This window comes from Balaenoptera physalus, assembly GCF_965194825.1.
Source record: "Balaenoptera physalus genome assembly, chromosome: 15".
Taxonomy (NCBI): Eukaryota; Metazoa; Chordata; class Mammalia; order Artiodactyla; family Balaenopteridae; genus Balaenoptera; species Balaenoptera physalus.
Genome location: NC_138894.1, coordinates 71,863,134 through 71,881,136, shown reverse-complemented (window position 1 = coordinate 71,881,136; position 18,003 = coordinate 71,863,134). Strand labels below are relative to the sequence as shown.

Below are 18,003 nucleotides of genomic sequence, written 5' to 3'. Positions count from 1 at the left end.
TACAGTAAAGCGTTGCAGGGACGGTGATATAGTTTATATATACTACATTGAAGGATTTCTTGCTAACTTTTAATGAGAATTTGGAGTTACAAGGGAATTTGACCAAAAACAAATACTTGTATTAGCTTAGCCTACTAGTTCTTAAATTTGGCTATGCCTTAGAATTACCTGGGGAGTGTTTTAAAAAACACCGATGCCCAGATCCTGCTCTCAGGGATCTGATTTACTTTTATTTATTTATTTATTTATGGCTGTGTTGGGTCTTCATTTCTTTGTGAGGGCTTTCTCTCTAGTTGTGGCAAGTGGGGGCCACTCTTCATCACAGTGTGCGGGCCTCTCACTATTGCGGTGCACAGGCTCCAGACGCACAGGCTCAGTAATTGTGGCTCACGGGCCCAGTTGCTCCGCGGCATGTGGGATCTTCCCAGACCAGGGCTCGAACCCGTGTCCCCTGCATTGGCAGGCAGATTCTCAACCACTGCGCCACCATGGAAGCCCTGATTTACTTTTAAAATACCAAAAGCTTCTCCTTCTAGTGCACAGCTAGGTTATGAATGATTAATTGGATGCTAATTAACTAGGATGTTTTTTATACCTGACTTTTAGAAATAAGCAAATAATCGAGGATGTAGTCAGCTTTCAGATGAATAAGCCTTTTGACTTTCTTCAAAGCAATCTTCACTGAAAGTTATTGTTGTGAATGATCACTCAGGGACAGCATTGGTTTCCATGTCATCAGCAAAGAGCTTAAGTTGTGTTCATTATACCAATCAGTCCCTATTGTCTCATAATACATTTTGCCCCTGTTTTCACGCACTCAAAACTTCCACTTTTTCCCCACTACATTTGTGGTCATATTCAATGGTTTCTACTGCACTCTGTGAACTGATGGTTGGTCACAGCTTTCTCTGGGGCTAGGATTCAGTATGTGCGTATTCAGAGTTTTCTTAGAGCCAGTCTTTCTTAAGGTGCCCTCTCTAGGATAGCATTTTAACTAAAATTAGAGACTCCCTACCCTAACCAAGACTAGAAAGCATTCTCAAAAATTTTAGAGTGGTTTTCTTTAAGTTTGATTTGCATTTGCATCAGTGGATTAGGATATTTAAGTGAAAGTTACCAGATTTCCAATTATTTGTTTTCGTTTGTGAGTTTGGATGATTTTTAAAAATTTATTTCAAATTTGAGAAAGATGGCATTTATTTTATGTAGTTTATTTTCTCACATTTTTTAATAACTCGTGAGATAAAAAGATTTATTAATTTATGGTATGATATATTCTGCTTACCTTTTTGATTATCTGGAAATATTCTGATTCATTCCTTAAGGAATTTATTCAGTAGAACAGGTCAACTAGGTTAAGTAATGACTCTGCTCAGATGAACACATTCTTCATAAAAAATATTTGAAAGCGCATGTTGTCTTTTATTATTTTTCACTGAGATGATTTTCAAATCTGCACTCAGCTCTACCTGATATATTCATTTTGTTATATTCAGAGTGGACTTATCCAGCTTATCCATTCCTTCTGTGGTCTTTTTTTTTTTTTTTTTTTCTTTCTTTCTTTCTTCCCATCAGTGTTTGCTTTCACAACCCAAGTTCTGGGCCATTCAGACATCAGCTTTGATCCTCCGGACAAAACTTGAGAGAGGAAGCATACGCCGAGTGGAACGGGCAATGAGGCAGACACAGGTAAGAATTAATGTGGCAATTTTTGTTATTCTTCCAGCTCTTTATTGTTATCAATAACCGTACATGTTTGTTGTGAGTATAAAATCATTTTTCTCTAACACGTTTTATTATTGAAGAGTGTTGTTTTAGAGTTTGCTTGGCTCCAAAGCCCAACTCTGTCACTTAGCTCTGTGACCGTAGTATTTAACCTTTCTAAAGGGGAGCTGTTCCGCTACTCAACATTTCTGACGCCAAGTGTGTGGGTCTTTCACACCAAGCATTTCTTCATTTCCTTGTGGACATCAACTGGGTGTCCTACAATTTAATTCAATTCTGACCCTACCTGGAATTAGTGCAGACCCCATAGGTTAAGGGCTAAGTTCCAAAAGACTGCCTCCCACTTCAGATTCCAATGTGAAGTCTTCTACTTCTGACTGACTGGCTATAAATCAGGGGTTCTCACGACCTCCTCCTTACCTCAGGTTTGATAATTTGCTAGAACTGGCTCACAGAACTCAGGGAAACACTTAATTACTATTACTGGTTTATTATGAAGGATGTTATAAAGGATCCAAATGAACGGCCAGATGAAGAGGTATACAGGGCAAGGATCCTGAGCAAAGGAGCTTCTGTCTTTGTGGAGTTTGGGGCGCACTCCCCCTCCCAGAACGTCGGTGCATTTTCCAATATGGGTGCTCTCTGAACCCGTTTGTTTTGGGGGTTTCTATGGAGTATCTGTTATGTGGGCATGATTGATTAAATCAGTGGCCATTGGTGATTACCTCAATCCCCAGCCCTTTCTCCCTCCCCGGACCTTGGTGGGGGGGCTGGAAGTTTCAACCCCCCAGTCACATGGTTGGTTCCTCTGACAACCGGCCCCCATCCTCCCAGAGTCACCTCATTGCCATAAGCTCAGGTATGGTGAAAGGGACTTACTATGGATAACAAAAGACACTCTTCTAACCCTACCACTCAGGAAGTTACAAGAGTTTTAGAAGCTCTGTGCTGGGAACCAGAGCTTACATATTTCTTATTATATCACAGCATCACATCCCTAAGTTTCATTTTCATTACCTATATAAGAGGGTAATAATAACTGTACTTATAGCATAGGTTTGTGGTGAGTGGTAAAGAGATAATACAAGAGGTAGTGAAAAAGGTATGCAGTATCACAGGCATAGATTGTATGAGGAAACAAAATTCATCCTAATGCAAAAATATTCACTGATGAACTGGAATAAATAGTCTCTATTCCAAAGTGGTTTTTTTTTTTAAACTAATGGAGAATATTTTATTTCTGTGTTTAAAAATATTTCTGATGGACACCTCACTAAGCTTAGAGCACTCTATTGATGCTGCCGGAAATATAATACAAAGTTATTCCTTAGGTTCTGTATCTTTCCTAGCTTTCCAGTTTGAAACCTGCATGATTCTCTGAATTGTGCAGATGATGCTTTTAGATATCAAATAAACAGGATGTGCTTTGCTTGGGGAAAATGGATTTGAAGAAAGAGCCAAATCACCATGCTTTGGCCCTTTGCCCCTGTCTTGGCCTTACTATATCTGGGGTCTCTTCATCTTGCCATGCAAATGCTATGTGATGAAGAGAGTGGTATACCTTTCTACCTATACAACAGAATGAGGGAGTTGTTATTCCTGCCTCTACGGGGAAAATCAGAGAAAATCTTTTCACTCCCCAACCCAGAAAATTTGGAAATTAGTCAGATCATGGAACAAGATGAATTAGACAAAATTTGTCTAATTTTCTGTCACTTGTTGAGCCATTTACTTCATAATCTGAACTTTTGCCAATTCCTCTGATTCAGAGTTTGATATTACTAATTGTTGAAGTTATTGCATCCCTGAAGAATAAGAGGAAAATGATTTAAAAAATACATGTATACATAAAACAATGTTTTAAAAAAATTCTGTTTTAGTTTCTGTGGAAATGTATTCCCTTCCTCAGCTGTACAAAGTGGTAAAATGATAAAGTGTTAAAGCAGAAAGAAAAATAAGCTAGAAGGAACTCTTAGGGAAAAGCTTAATCTTGTCACATGATAAGTTGAAGAAATAAAGGTATGATGAGGTCAGGTGACTTGCCCCAGTTTGCCTGGCTAGTTAATGACAGAGTCTGGACTTTAACTTACACAGTAACAGGCAGTTACATTGAAGGATGCAGACCGGCTTTTTGGTAGGGCTAATGGTGGACTCCGGGAGGGCTCACTCCAAGGAGTACTTCCCAGTACTTCTGCTGTCAGTGTCCTTGTCCCCGCAGTAAACCACAGCCACCCCCCACCTCTGCAGGAGACCCTCCAACACTAGCAGCCGTGTGGCTGACAGGGTCATGGTGCTCCAGCCGGGTGACAGGCCTGTGCCTCTGAGGTGGGAGAGCTGAGTTCAGGACATTGGTCCACCAGAGACCTCCTGGCTCCACGTAATATCAAACGGCGAAAGCTCTCCCAGAGATCTCCATCTCAATGCTAAGACCCAGCTCAACTCAACGACCAGCAACCTACAGTGATGGACACCCTATGCCAAACAACTAGCAAGACAGGAACACAGCCCCACCCCTTAGCAGAGAGGCTGCCTAAAATCATAATAAGGTCACAGACACCCCAAAACAAACCACCTGACACAGTCCTGCCCACCAGAAAGAGAAGATCCAGCCTCATCCACCAGAACACAGGCACCATTCCCCTCCACCAGGAAGCCTACACAACCCACTGAACCAAGCTTAGCCACTGGTGGCAGACACGAAAAACAACAGGAACTACAAACTTGCAGCCTGCAAAAAGGAGACCCCAAACACACTAAGTTAAGCAAAATGAGAAGACAGAGAAACACACAGCAGATGAAGGAGCAAGTTAAAAACCCACCAGACCAAACAAATGAAGAGGAAATAGGCAGTCTACCTGAAAAAGAATTCAGAGTAATGATAGTAAAGATGATTCAAAATCTTGGAAATAGAATGAAGAAAATACAAGAAACATTTAAGAAGGACCTAGAAGAACTAAAGCGCAAACAAACAATGATGAACAACAAAATCAATGAAATTAAAAATTCTCTAGAAGGAATCAATAGCAGAATGACTGAGGCAGAAGAATGGATAAGTGACCTGCAAGATAAAATAGTGGAAATAACTACCGCAGAGCAGAATAAAGAAAAAAGAATGAAAAGAATGGAGGACAGTCTCAGAGACCTCTGGGACAACATTAAACGCACCAACATTCGAATTATAGGGGTCTCAGAAGAAGAAGAGAAAAAGAAAGGGACTGAGAAAATATTTGAAAAGATTATAGTTGAAAACTTCCCTAATATGGGAAAGGAAATAGTCAATCAAGTCCAGGAAGTAAGCGGAGAGGGAACTTATTTCAACATAATAAAGGCCATATATGACCAACTCACAGCAAACATTGTTCTCAACGGTGAAAAACTGAAACCATTTCCTCTAAGATCAAGAACAAGACAAGGTTGCCCACTCTCACCATTATTATTCAACATAGTTTTGGAAGTTTTAGCCACAGCAATCAGCAGAAAAAGAGATAAAAGGAATCCAAATCGGAAAAGAAGAAGTAAAACTGTCACTGTTTGCAGATAACATGATACTATACATGGAGAATCCTAAACATGCTACCAGAAAAATACTAGAGCTAATCAATGAATTTGGTAGAGTAGCAGGATACAAAATTAATGCACAGAAATATCTTGCATTCCTATACACTAATGATGAAAAATCTGAAAGAGAAATTAAGGAAACACTCCCATTTACCATTGCAACAAAAAGAATAAAATACCTAGGAATAAACCTGCCTAAGGAGACAAAAGACCTGTATGCAGAAAACTATAAGACACTGATGAAAGAAATTAAAGATGATACAAATAGATGGAGAGATATACCATGTTCTTGGATTGGAAGAATCAACATTGTGAAAATGAGTATACTATCCAAAGCAATCTACAGATTCAGTGCAGTCCCTATCAAAAAATACCAATGGCTTTTTTGCACAGAGCTAGAACAAAAAATTTCACAATTTATATGGAAACACAAAAGACCCTGAATTGCCAAAACAATCTTGAGAAAGAAAAACGGAGCTGGAGGAATCAGGCTCCCTGACTTCAGACTATACTACAAAGCTACAGTAATCAAGACAGTATGGTACTGGCACAAAAACAGAAGTATACATCAATGGAACAGGATAGAAAGCCCAGAGATGAACCCATGCACATATGGTCACCTTATTTTTGATAAAGGAGGCAAGAATATACAATGGAGAAAAGACAGCCTCTTCAATAAGTGGTGCTGGGAAAACGACAGCTACATGTAAAAGAATGAAATTAGAACACTCCTTAACACCATACACAAAAATAAACTCAAGGGCTTCCCTGGTGGCGCAGTGGTTGAGAATCTGCCTGCCAATGCAGGGGACACAGGTTCGAACCCTGGTCTGGGAAGATCCCACATGCCGTGGAGCAACTGGGCCCGTGAGCCACAATTACTGAGCCTGCGCGTCTGGAGCCTGTGCTCCACAACAAGAGAGGCCGCGATAGAGGCCCACGCACCGCGATGAAGAGTGGCCCCCGTTTGCCACAACTAGAGAAAGCCCTCGCGCAGAAACAAAGACCCAACACAGCCATAAGTTAAAAAAAAAAAAAAAGATCAATGATATTTAACACGTTAGAAAAAAAATTTAATAAAAAATAAATAAATAAACTCAAAATGGATAAAGACCTAAATGTAAAGCCAGACACTATCAAACTCTTAGAGGAAAACCTAGGCAGAAGAATCTATGATATAAATCACAGCAAGATCCTTTTTGACCCAGCTCCTAGAGAAATGGAAATAAAAACAAAATAAACAAATGGGACCTAATGAAACTTAAAAGCATTTGCACAGCAAAGGAAACCATAAACAAGATGAAAAGACAACCCTCAGAATGGGAGAAAATATTTGCAAACGAATCAACTGACAAAGGATTGATCTCCAAAATTTACAAGCAGCTAATGCAGGTCAATATCAAAAAAACAAACAACCTAATTGAAAAATGGGCAGAAGACCTAAGTAGACATTTCTCCAAAGAAGATAAACAGATTGCCAACAAACACATGAAAGAAAGCTCAACTTCATTAATCATTAGAGAAATGCAAATCAAAACTACAATGAGATATCATCTCACACTGGTCAGAATGGCCATCATCAAAAAATCTACAAACAGTAAATGCTGGAGATGGTGTGGAGAAAAGGGAACCCTCTTGCACTGTTGGTGGGAATGTAAATTAATACAGCTAATATGGAGAACAGTGTGGAGGTTCCTTAAAAAACTAAAAATAGAACTACCATACAACTCAGCAATCCCACTGCTGGGCATATACCCTGAGAAAACCATAATTCAGAAAGATTGATGTACCACAGTGTTCACTGCAGCTCTGTTTACAATAGCCAGGACATGGAAGCAACCTAAGTGTCCATCGGCAGATGAATGGATAAAGAAGATGTGGCACATATATACAATGGAATATTACTCAGCCATTAAAAGAAACGAAATTGAGTTATTTGTAGTGAGGTGGATGGACCTACAGTCTGTCAGACAGAGTAAAGTAAGTCAGAAAGAAAAAAATACTGTATGCTAACACATATATATGGAATCTAAACAAAAAAAAGAAACGGTTATGAAGAACTTAGGGGCAGGACAGGAATAAAGATGCAGATGCAGAGAATGGACTTGAGGACACGGGGAGGGGGAAGGGTGAACTGGGACAAAGTGAGAGAGTGGCATGGACTTATATACACTACCAAATGTAAGATAGATAGCTAGTGGGAAGCAGCCGCATAGCACAGGGAGATCAGCTCGGTGCTTTGTGACCACCTAGAGGGGTGGGATAGGGAGAGTGGGAGGGAGATGCAAGAGGGAGGAGATATGGGGATATATGTATATGTATAACTGATTCACTTTGTTATAGAGCAGAAACTAATGCACCATTGTGAAGCAATTATACTCCAATAAAGATGTTAAAAAAAAAAAAAGGTTGCAATGGCTGGTCCTAAAGGTGGCAGATTTGGAAGGGATGTCTAAGTGAGACATGCCAAACTTAGAAAGGGACTGTTGTGTCACACCTAAAGGTAAATAAATCAATATTATAAGATCCACAGAGGAAGAAGGAACTCCAGGTTGAGGGCAATGCATTAAAAGCACCCTATCTAATGGAAATTTTTCTAGGCTAGAGTTCTTTAATTATTGTATCTTCAGGAGTATGATGATGGTGGTAATGATGAATAAAATAATGTTTATGGAAACACTGGTTATTTTAGAATTCAGAAGCAGCGTGAATTAAAATATTATATTCTCCAGTATTTATTTATACCCTGCTTTTTACCAGTGGGGTACAAACTACCTGTCTATCTATCATCATTCTGCTTCTCCCCCACCCCACCATGCCATGTCTGATCCAAGTCCAAATAATCAATATTTTCTTTATCATAAGATCACATCTTTTTCTTCTTTCCTTTAGTATGATGAAAACAATGTATTATACATATCCAAATATGAAGGAAATTAATTGAAACCACATACATGCAAAGGAACCATCTTACTTATGTCCAATCCAAAAAAACTTGTGCAGACCAAATGTCATCATTGTCTAATAACGTTCAAATAAGTGTTAGATAAACTGAGTTCAGTCATTGAGGGTTAATGTTAGGTTACTTTATGTTCATTATTAAGTAATTTTGCTGATGAATTTTAATTACCCAGTTATGTTTTAAACCTGTTAATTTAAATTGTGAAGGTCTGTCCCTATCCAGGTAGTTGTGCCTCTGAAGATGTTTGCGTGGCAAGAGTTTTTTCCTTCACCCTTGAATTTCTGGGAGGACATTGCATTGAATTGGAAATTTGAGATTGTAGCAGTTTTCTGTTACTGGAGACTGTTCATACTGCCGTTTGATTTTCTTATCTGTGGAAGCTAATTGAGATTTCAGAATTTTTAAATGAGTATTTTTAGAACATCTATTTTTTTTCTTTTTTAACATCTTTATTGGAGTATAATTGCTTTACAGTGGTGTGTTAGTTTCTGCTTTGTAACAAAGTGAATCAGCTATACATATACATATATCCCCATATCTCCTCCCTCTTGCGTCTCCCTCCCACTCTCCCTATCCCACCCCTCTAGGTGGTCAAAAAGCACTGAGCTGATCTCCCTGTGCTATGTGACTGCTTCCCACTAGCTATCTATGTTACATTCGATAGTATATATAAGTCCATACCACTGTCTCACTTCGTCCCAGCTCACCCTTCCCCCTCCCCGTGTCCTCAAGTCCATTCTCTACAACTGCATCTTTATTCCTGTCCTGCACCTAGGTTCTTCATAACCATTTTTTTTTCTTAGATTCCATATATATGTGTTAGCATACTGTATTTGTTTTTCTCTTTCTGACTTACTTCACTCTGTATGACAGACTCTAGGTCCATCCATCTCACTACAAATAACTCAGTTTCATTTATTTTTATGGCTGAGTAATATTCCATTGTATGTATGTGCCACATCTTCTTTATCCATTCATCTGTCAGTGGATGCTTAGGTTGCTTCCATGTCCTGGCTATTGTAAATAGAGCTGCAGTGAACATTGTGGTACATGACTCTTTTTGAATTATGGTTTTCTCACAGTGTATGCCCAGTAGTGGGATTGCTGGGTCGTATGGTAGTTCTGTTTTTAGATTTTAAGGAACCTCCATAAAGAACATCTATTCTTAATACTGTATTTTAGCATTTACTAAATTATATTTTATTTGAAAACCTTTCCATTTTCACAGCTAGAATGTGAGCTTTTTTGAGTGGTCAGGTTCTGTGTTTTACTCACTTTTGTATAGGCACTTATTGGATGTTTGCTGAATACTGAGTGTTGTGTTTATTTATACCCTGCTTTTTACCAGTGGTGTATAAAGTACTTACCTATCTATCATCATTCAGCTTCTCCCCCACCCCATCATTTGGCTTCTCCCCCATGCCATGTCTGATCCAAAAAAAAAAATCAATTTCTTTTTTTTTTTTTTTTTTTTAGTCCTTCCTGGGTCACTCTTTTTTTTTTTTGAATTTAATTTTATTTATTTTTTTATATAGCAGGTTCTTATTAGTCATCCATTTTATACACATCAGTATATACATGTCAATCCCAATCTCCCAGTTCATTCCACCACCACCCACACCCCCCCACGGCTTTCCCCCCCTTGGTGTCCATACGTTTGTTCTCTATATCTGTGTCTCTATTTCTGTCCTGCAAACCAGTCCATCTGTTCCATTTTCTAGGTTCCACATATATGTGTTAATATATGATATTTGTTTTTCTCTTTCTGACTTATTTCACTCTGTATGACAGTCTCTAGATCCATCCACATCTCTTCAATTGACCCAATTTCGTTCGTTTTATGGCTGAGTAATATTCCATTGTATATATGTACCACATCTTCTTTATCCATTCGTCTGTCGATGGGCATTTAGATTGCTTCCATGACCTGGCTATTGTAAATAGTGCTGCAGTGAACATTGGGGTGCATGTGTCTTTTTGAATTATGGTTTTCTCTGGGTATAAGCCCAGTAGTGGGATTGCTGGGTCATACAGTAATTCTATTTTTAGTTTTTGAAAGAACCTCCATACTGTTCTCCATAGTGGCTATATCAGTTTACATTCCCACCAACAGTACAAGAGGGTTCCCTTTTCTCCACACCCTCTCCAGCATTTGTTGCTTGTAGATTTTCTGATGATGCCCATTTTGACTGGTGTGAGGTGATACCTCATTGTAGTTTTGATGTGCATTTCTCTAATAATTAGTGATGTTGAGCAGCTTTTCATGTGCTTCTTGGCCATCTGTATGTCTTCTTTAGAGAAATGTCTATTTAGGTCTTCTGCCCATTTTTGGATTGGGTTGTTTGTTTCTTTAATATTGAGCTGCATGAGCTGTTTATATATTTTGGAGATTAATCCTTTGTCTGTTGATTTGTTTTGCAAATATTTTCTCCCATTGTGAGGGTTGTCTTTTCATCTTGTTTATGGTTTCCTTTGCTGTGCAAAAGCTTTGAAGTTGCATTAGGTCCCATTTGTTTATTTTGTTTTTATTTCCATTACTCTAGGAGGTGGATCAAAAAAGATCTTGCTGTGATTTGTGTCAAAGAGTGTTCTTCCTATGTTTTCCTCTAAGAGTTTTATAGTGTCCGGTCTTACATTTAGGTCTCGAATCCATTTTGAGTTTATTTTTGTGTATGGTGTTAGGGAGTTTTCTAATTTCATTCTTTTACATGTAGCTGTCCAGTTTTCCCAGCACCACTTATTGAAGAGACTGTCTTTTCTCCATTGTATATTCTTGCCTCTTTTGTCATAGATTAGTTGACCATAGGTGCGTGGGTTTATCTCTGAGCTTTCTATCTTGTTCCATTGATCTATGTTTCTGTTTTTGTGCCAGTTCCGTATTGTCTTGATTACTCTAGCTTTGTAGTATAGTCTGAAGTCAGGGAGTCTGATTCCTCCAGCTCCGTTTTTTTCCCTCAAGACTGCTTTGGCTATTCGGGGTCTTTTGTGTCTCCATGCAAATTTTAAGATTTTTTGTTCTAGTTCTGTAAAAAATGCCATTGGTAATTTGATAGGGATTGCACTGAATCTGTAGATTGCTTTGGGTAGTATAGTCATTGTCACAATTGATTCTTCCAATCCAAGAACATGGTATATCTCTCCATCTGTTGGTATCATCTTTAATTTCTTTCATCAGTGTCTTATAGTTTTCTGCATACAGGTCTTTTGTCTCCCTAGGTAGGTTTATTCCTAGGTATTTTATTCTTTTTGTTGCAATTGTGAATGAGATTGTTTCTCTTTAATTTCTTTCTGATATTTCATTGTTAGTGCATAGGAATGCAAGAGATTTCTGTGCAGTAATTTTCTATCCTGCAACTTTACCAAATTCATTGATTAGCTCTAGTAGTCTTCTGGTGGCATCTTTAGGATTCTCTATGTATAGTATCATGTCATCTGCAAACAGTGACAGTTTTACTTCTTCTTTTCCAATTTGTATTCCTTTTATTTCCTTTTCTTCTCTGATTGCCGTGGCTAGGACTTCCAATACTATCTTGAATAATAGTGGTGAGAGTGGACATCCTTGTCTTGTTCCTGATCTTAGAGGAAATGCTTTCAGTTTTTCACCATTGTGAATGATGTTTGCTGTGGGTTTGTACTATATGGCCTTTATTATGTTGTGGTAGGTTCCCTCTAGGCCTATTTTCTGGAAGGTTTTATCATAAACAGGTGTTGAATTTTGTCAAAAGCTTTTTCTGTATCTATTGAGATGATCATATGGTTTTTATTCTTCAGTTTGTTAATATGGTGTATCACATTGATTGATTTGCATTACTGAAGAATCCTTGCAAGGATTCTTCAAGTGGGAAAATCCCACTTGTTCGTGGTGTATGATCCTCTTAATGTGTTGTTGGATTCTGTTTGCTAGTATTTTGTTGAGGATTTTTGCATTCATATTCATCAGTGATATTAGTCTGTAATTTTTTTTGTAGTTATCTTTGTCTGGTTTTGGTATCAGGGTGATGGTGGCCTCATAGAATGAGTTTGGGAATGTTCCTTCCTCTGCAATTTTTTGGAAGAGTTTGAGAAGGATGGGTGTTAGGTCTTCTGTAAATGTTCCATAGAATTCATCTGTGAAGCCATCTGGTCCTGGACTTTTGTTTTTTGGAAGATCTTTAATCACAGTTTCAATTTCATTACTTGTGATTGGTGTGTTCATATTTTCTATTTCTTCCTGGTTCAGTCTTGGGAGGTTATACCTTTCTAAGAATTTGTCCATTTCTTCCAGGTTATCCATTTTATTGCCATAGTGTTGCTTGTAGTAGTCTCTTAGGATGCTTTGTATTTCTGTGGTGTCCATTGTAACTTCTCCTTTTTCATTTCTAATTTTATTGATTTGAGTCCTCTGCCTCTTTTTCTTGATGATTCTGGCTGATGGTTTATCCATTTTGTTTATCTTCTCAAAGAAGCAGCTTTTAGTTTTGTTGATATTTGCTATTGTTTTCTTTGTTTCTATTTCATTTATTTCTGCTCTGATCTTTATAATTTCTTTTCTTCTGCTAACTTTGGGTTTTGTTTGTTCTTCTTTCTCTAGTTCCTTTAGGTGTAACATTAGATTGTTTATTTGAGATTTTTGTTGTTTCTTGAGGCAGGCTTGTATAGCTGTAAATTTCCCTCTTAGAACTGCTTTTGCTGCATCCCATAGGTTTTGGATCATCATGTTTTCATTGTCATTTGTCTCTACGTATTTTTTGATTTCCTCTTTGATTTCTTTAGTGATCGCTTGGTTATTCAGTAATGTATTGTTTAGCCTGCATGTGTTTGTATTTTTTACGTTTTTTCCCTGTAATTGATTTCTAATCTCATAGCGTTGTGGTCAGAAAAGATGCTTGATATGATTTCAGTTTTCTTCCACTTACTGAGGCTTGATTTGTGACCCAAGATGTGATCTATCCTGGAGAATGTTCCGTGCCCACTTGAGAGGAAAGTGTAATCTGCTGTTTTTGGATGGAATGTCCTATAAATATCAATTAAATCTATCTTGTCTATTGTGTCATTTAAAGCTTGTGTTTCCTTATTAATTTTCTGTTTGTATGATCTGTGCATTGGTGTAAGTGAGGTGTTAAAGTCCCCCACTATTATTGTGTCACTGTCGATTTCCTCTTTTATAGCTGTTTGCAGTTGTGCCTTATGTATTGAGGTGCTCCTGTGTTGGGTGCGTATATGTTTATAATTGTTATATCTTCTTCTTGGATTGATCCCTTGATCATTATGTAGTGTCCTTCCTTGTCTGTTGTAACATTATTTTAAAGTCTGTTTTATGTGATATAAGTATTGCCACTCCAGCTTTCTTTTGATTTCCATTTGCATGGAATATCGTTTTCCATCCCCTCATTTTCAGTCTGTATGTGTCCCTAGGTCTGATGTGGGTCTCTTGTAGATGGCATATATATGGGTCTTATTTTTGTATCCATTCAGCAAGCCTGTGTCTTTTGGTTGGAGCATTTAATCCATTCACGTTTAAGGTAATTATCAAAATCTGTGTTCGTATTACCATTTTCTTAATTGTTTGGGTTTGTTTTTGTAGGTCCTTCTCTGTGTTTAATTTTTAATTACCTACTTATTAGCAGGAATAATTGAGAGTTAGCTAAATTAAAGATTATATTTTCATTTGGCAGTTTAGCAATCTGAGAGCAGTAGAGACCAGCCTTTGTAACATCCTACAGTCCAAATCTTCAGTCCTGTGCCAAAGCTAACAGGAACAGAGCAGTCACTGTGATCACACTGAGGGTAACGTAGAGGTCTCAGAGGGTAGTAATTCCCAGTTTGGTTGGTTGTATTTTTTTTAAGGGGAAAGAGGTAAAGGAATGTCAGTTTTTTCTTAACAGGGTTTCCTAAAAAATGATGAACTACATGCATAAATCACTACCCTTTGAGGTCATTAAAAGAAGTGATAAGAATTGTAAAGCAATTATACTCCAATAAAGACGTTTAAAAAAAGTGATAAGAGACTGGGGTTCATGAATTAGCTGCTTAATTAACTGGAAATATGTTCACTCGGTATTTCTCAACATACCATAAAACAAAGCTTTCCCTCTATATTACAAGCCGGTCATTTGTTCTGCATTGCAGACTGCTCTCCGAAGTTTTAGTGTCTCAGAACGTGCACCTGTTCTATTACATTTTCACATATCTTCTTCATGAATGTACATCCACATGCATTATATTTGGCAGGCTTGGCATTGACCTTGATGTGCAGCTATTTGCATGAGTGGAACATATGGCTGTCATTATGGATGTCAGGAGGTGTAGGGGAGCACGTGATCTAGTAATTCAAGCTGACCTTGGCCATATTTGGCTTACCTCACAAGGGGGTATGGCTTCAAAATTTGAGAAGTTGCAGTTGATTTTTATACTTTAAATATCATTTTCTAAATATAAGGTGCTTGTAATGGACAGATTGACGTTTAGAGCTTTTCGAGACTTTTTATACTTCTGCTTCAGTACAATCAAGGACAGGTCTCAATAGGAAACTTTTAGTTGTAAGGGACAGAAACCCAATTCAAACTGGCTGTAAAAAAGGAAATTGGTTGACTATTATAATAACTGGGAAGTCTAGGGGTATTCCGATCTCAGAGTTAGCTGGATTCAAGGCTCGAAGAGATCATCAGGTCTTTCTCTCTTTTCTCATCTCTGCTTTTCTCTGCCTGCTTCAGTGTCAGAATGTCTGTTGTCAGAAAAACACCAGATTTTATTGTCCATAGACCTCACAATCCAAGAGGAAGAGATGTCACGTACTGTGGCCAAGCGTAAGCTCCCTAACCTCTTATGCTTCACTTCCCTTATCTGGAGAATGGAGAGAGCAGTAATGCCCACCTCATTCAGATAATGAGGGGTTAAATGACTTAATATTTGTGAAACACTTCAAATAGCTCCTGGCACATAGTAAACCCTCAGTAAATGTTGACTGCTTCTATTATCCTGACTTTAAAGGCGGTACAGGAAAATAAAACTGCCCAATCCTTCATAACTCACTAAAAACAATCATTACTATCTAGAATAGAATGCTTTAGATTTAGAAAATCTAAAAACATTGGGATAATTACAATTCTTCATGTTTAGTGTGCTGAGTCCCGCCATTGAGCTTTTCAAATATCTGAGATATGAAATCATGTCTGTTCTAGCTCTGTACTTCACCTGTGTTAATAACCACGTGTAGCGTTTGAAAGTTATTGAAAAGTATACTAGAACTTGCTCCTGTGACTGTAGCTATGCTTTTTTTTTTGGAGTCATTATAATTACTACTGTTTATTCAGAACTGTGTACAGTTACTACCGTTTACTGGATACTCATATGCCAGGTGCTAAATAATCCTAGGAAGTAGGCACTATTTATATTTTTACTGATGAAGAAACTGAAGCACAGAAAATATAAGTGACTTTCTCAAGGTCTAATTGAATTCAAACCAGATTTGTCTTGGATTTCGAAGTCCATGCTTTTTTTGTTTTTTTAATTAATTTATTTTATTTATTTTTGACTGAATTGGGTCTTTGTTGCTGTGCGTGGGCTTTCTGTAGTTGTGGTGAGCGGGGACTACTTTTTGTTGCGGTGCGCGGGCTTCTCATTGCGGTGGCCTCTCTTGTTGCAGAGCACGAGCTCTAGGCACACGGGCTTCAGTAGTTGTGGTGCCTGGGCTCAGTAGTTGTGGCTCGCAGGCTCTAGAGCGCAAGCTCAGTAGTTGTGGCGCACGGGCTTAGTTGTTCCGCGGCATGCGGAATCTTCCCGGACCAGGGCTTGAACCCGTGTCCCCTGCATTGGCAGGCGGATTCTTAACCACCGAGCCACCAGGGAAGCCCCTGAAGTCCATGCTTTGATTCACCATGCTGTATTCTTCTCAGGAAGCTCTGAGAAAGAAGATATCAGAGGAAGACTTGGCATCATCTGGGGGAAAGGGGTTGAACCAGCATAGGCAGGAAGAAGTGAACAGAGGCTTTTGTGAGGGAGGTTTGGTTGCAGAACTCAGCGTCTGAAGGCCTACAATTTAGGTGAAAGGAGGAGGAAATGGAGTGTACACAATATCAGGATGCAGTCCTGTGTGGGAAAAGAACGTGCACCTGGGTGAGTGAAATTGGCTTCTGCTAAGGCCAAGAAAGGGGGCTGCCTGGATGGAGGCTGATGGGCTGAACCAGGATGTGAGTTTCATGGTAATAGATTAGTAAAAAAATAGGCAACAATTAGTTCATAAATGAGGTAAAAGAAGGGAGAAGCAATAAACAATATAAAATATTGTTAATAGTTAAAAAAATATTTTGAAAACCTAGAAAGTTACAGAACAGTGAAAACTCAGTAACAGCAGAGAAACTTACTAGTGGGATGGAATAAAGTACACCCACTTAAAGCACACTTCTAGAGGCACTAAATGGTAACTTCAGTCAGATTCCAGTTGGGGCACACTGAAGGTCTTTGACAGAGTCAGATTGTGTTGATTGAACTGACACATTGGTTTTTCCTGGGACAGTACCCTGTGTACATCTTAAGAGCCTTATACAACATTTCTCAAACTTGCCTGAACATAAGAACCACTTCCAACGTGCTTGTTAAAATATAGCTCTTCATGGGACTTCCCTGGTGGCTCAGTGGTTAAGAATCCACCTGGCAATGTAGGGGACACGGGTTCGAGCCATGGTCCGGGAAGATCCCACATGCCGTGGAGCAAGTAAGCCCGTGCATCACAACTACTGAGCCTGCACTCTAGAGCCCACGAGCCACAACTATTGAAGGCTGCGTGCTTAGAGCCCATGCTCCACAACAAGAGAAGCCACTGCAACGAGAAGCCCGCGCACTGCAGCCAAGAGTAGCCCCTGCTTGCCGCAACTAGAGGAAGCCCGCACACAGCAATAAAGACCCAACGCAGACAAAAGTAAAATAAATAAATTTAAAAAATATATATATATAGCTCTTCAGCCCAGCCTGCAGAAATTCAGGGTCTGGTGAGGGTGGTGATTATGGGTACTTTTGGAAGAGACTGCCCCTGACAGAGGCAGGTTGTTAATCTTTAGTAGCTCCAGATATTTTCCTGTCTTACATCCAAATACAACAGAACAGAGACTAAAAGGGCATTTACCAAGGCCTGGAGGCCAGCGTTGTGATTTAACAGGGGACTGGGTGCCAGAAGGAACCTTAGAGGTGAGTGTTACTGAGGGTTGCAGACGAGGGCCTGGTGGAATTGAGCTCGCTGAGGAACAGATGCTTTGCATCTGACTGAGACTGCTCAGGAAAGTAGGTGTAATTATTATTAGACTTCACTACTTTAACTTTTTTAGAAAGGATAATACTAGGAATTTAAAGCATTCACTTAAGTTTTAATAAATATTCTTTGCACTCTTATAATACTTGCAGACTGTAAACAGACTGACTTTTCTCACTTCCTAAACTTTTAAAGACAAGATAATAAAGGAGAACTTCTAAGTATTGCCTTGAATACTAAGCAGGATCCCCTGGAGAAGTTGTGGGAGAAGGTTGGAGGTGGGCGGCATCAGGGGAAGGCACGAGAGATTGTGCATCTCCCAGTTCTCAGGCAGCAGTTCTCAGGGGGTGATTGTGGAGCCCCGAGGCTCCTCAGACCTTTCAGAGTGTCCAAGGTCACAACTGTCTTCACAACAATATTGAGATACTATTTATCTTGTCACTGTGTTGATACTGAATCAGCAGAAGCAGTGGGGGGGTCAAACTGTTGACCCCTTGACCGGAATCAAGGTCAGGACACCGTGCTGTGCTGGTAG

At 39.0% G+C, this 18,003-nt stretch overlaps 1 protein-coding gene across 5 annotated transcripts in view; it reads left to right on the top strand.

Moving 5' to 3' along the window:
* TTC27 (tetratricopeptide repeat domain 27) overlaps positions 1 to 18,003 on the top strand; it is a 190,670-nt gene that overhangs the window by 88,870 nt on the left and 83,797 nt on the right. For all 5 annotated transcript variants that reach the window (XR_014254108.1, XM_082426978.1, XM_082426979.1 and 2 more), the window contains exon 10: positions 1,576 to 1,689. Coding sequence is in view for 4 of the 5 variants with exons in the window: in XM_082426978.1 (XP_082283104.1) it covers positions 1,576 to 1,689 (114 nt within the window). In the remaining variant the exon portion in view is untranslated. The remainder of the gene's footprint in view (positions 1 to 1,575; positions 1,690 to 18,003) is intronic.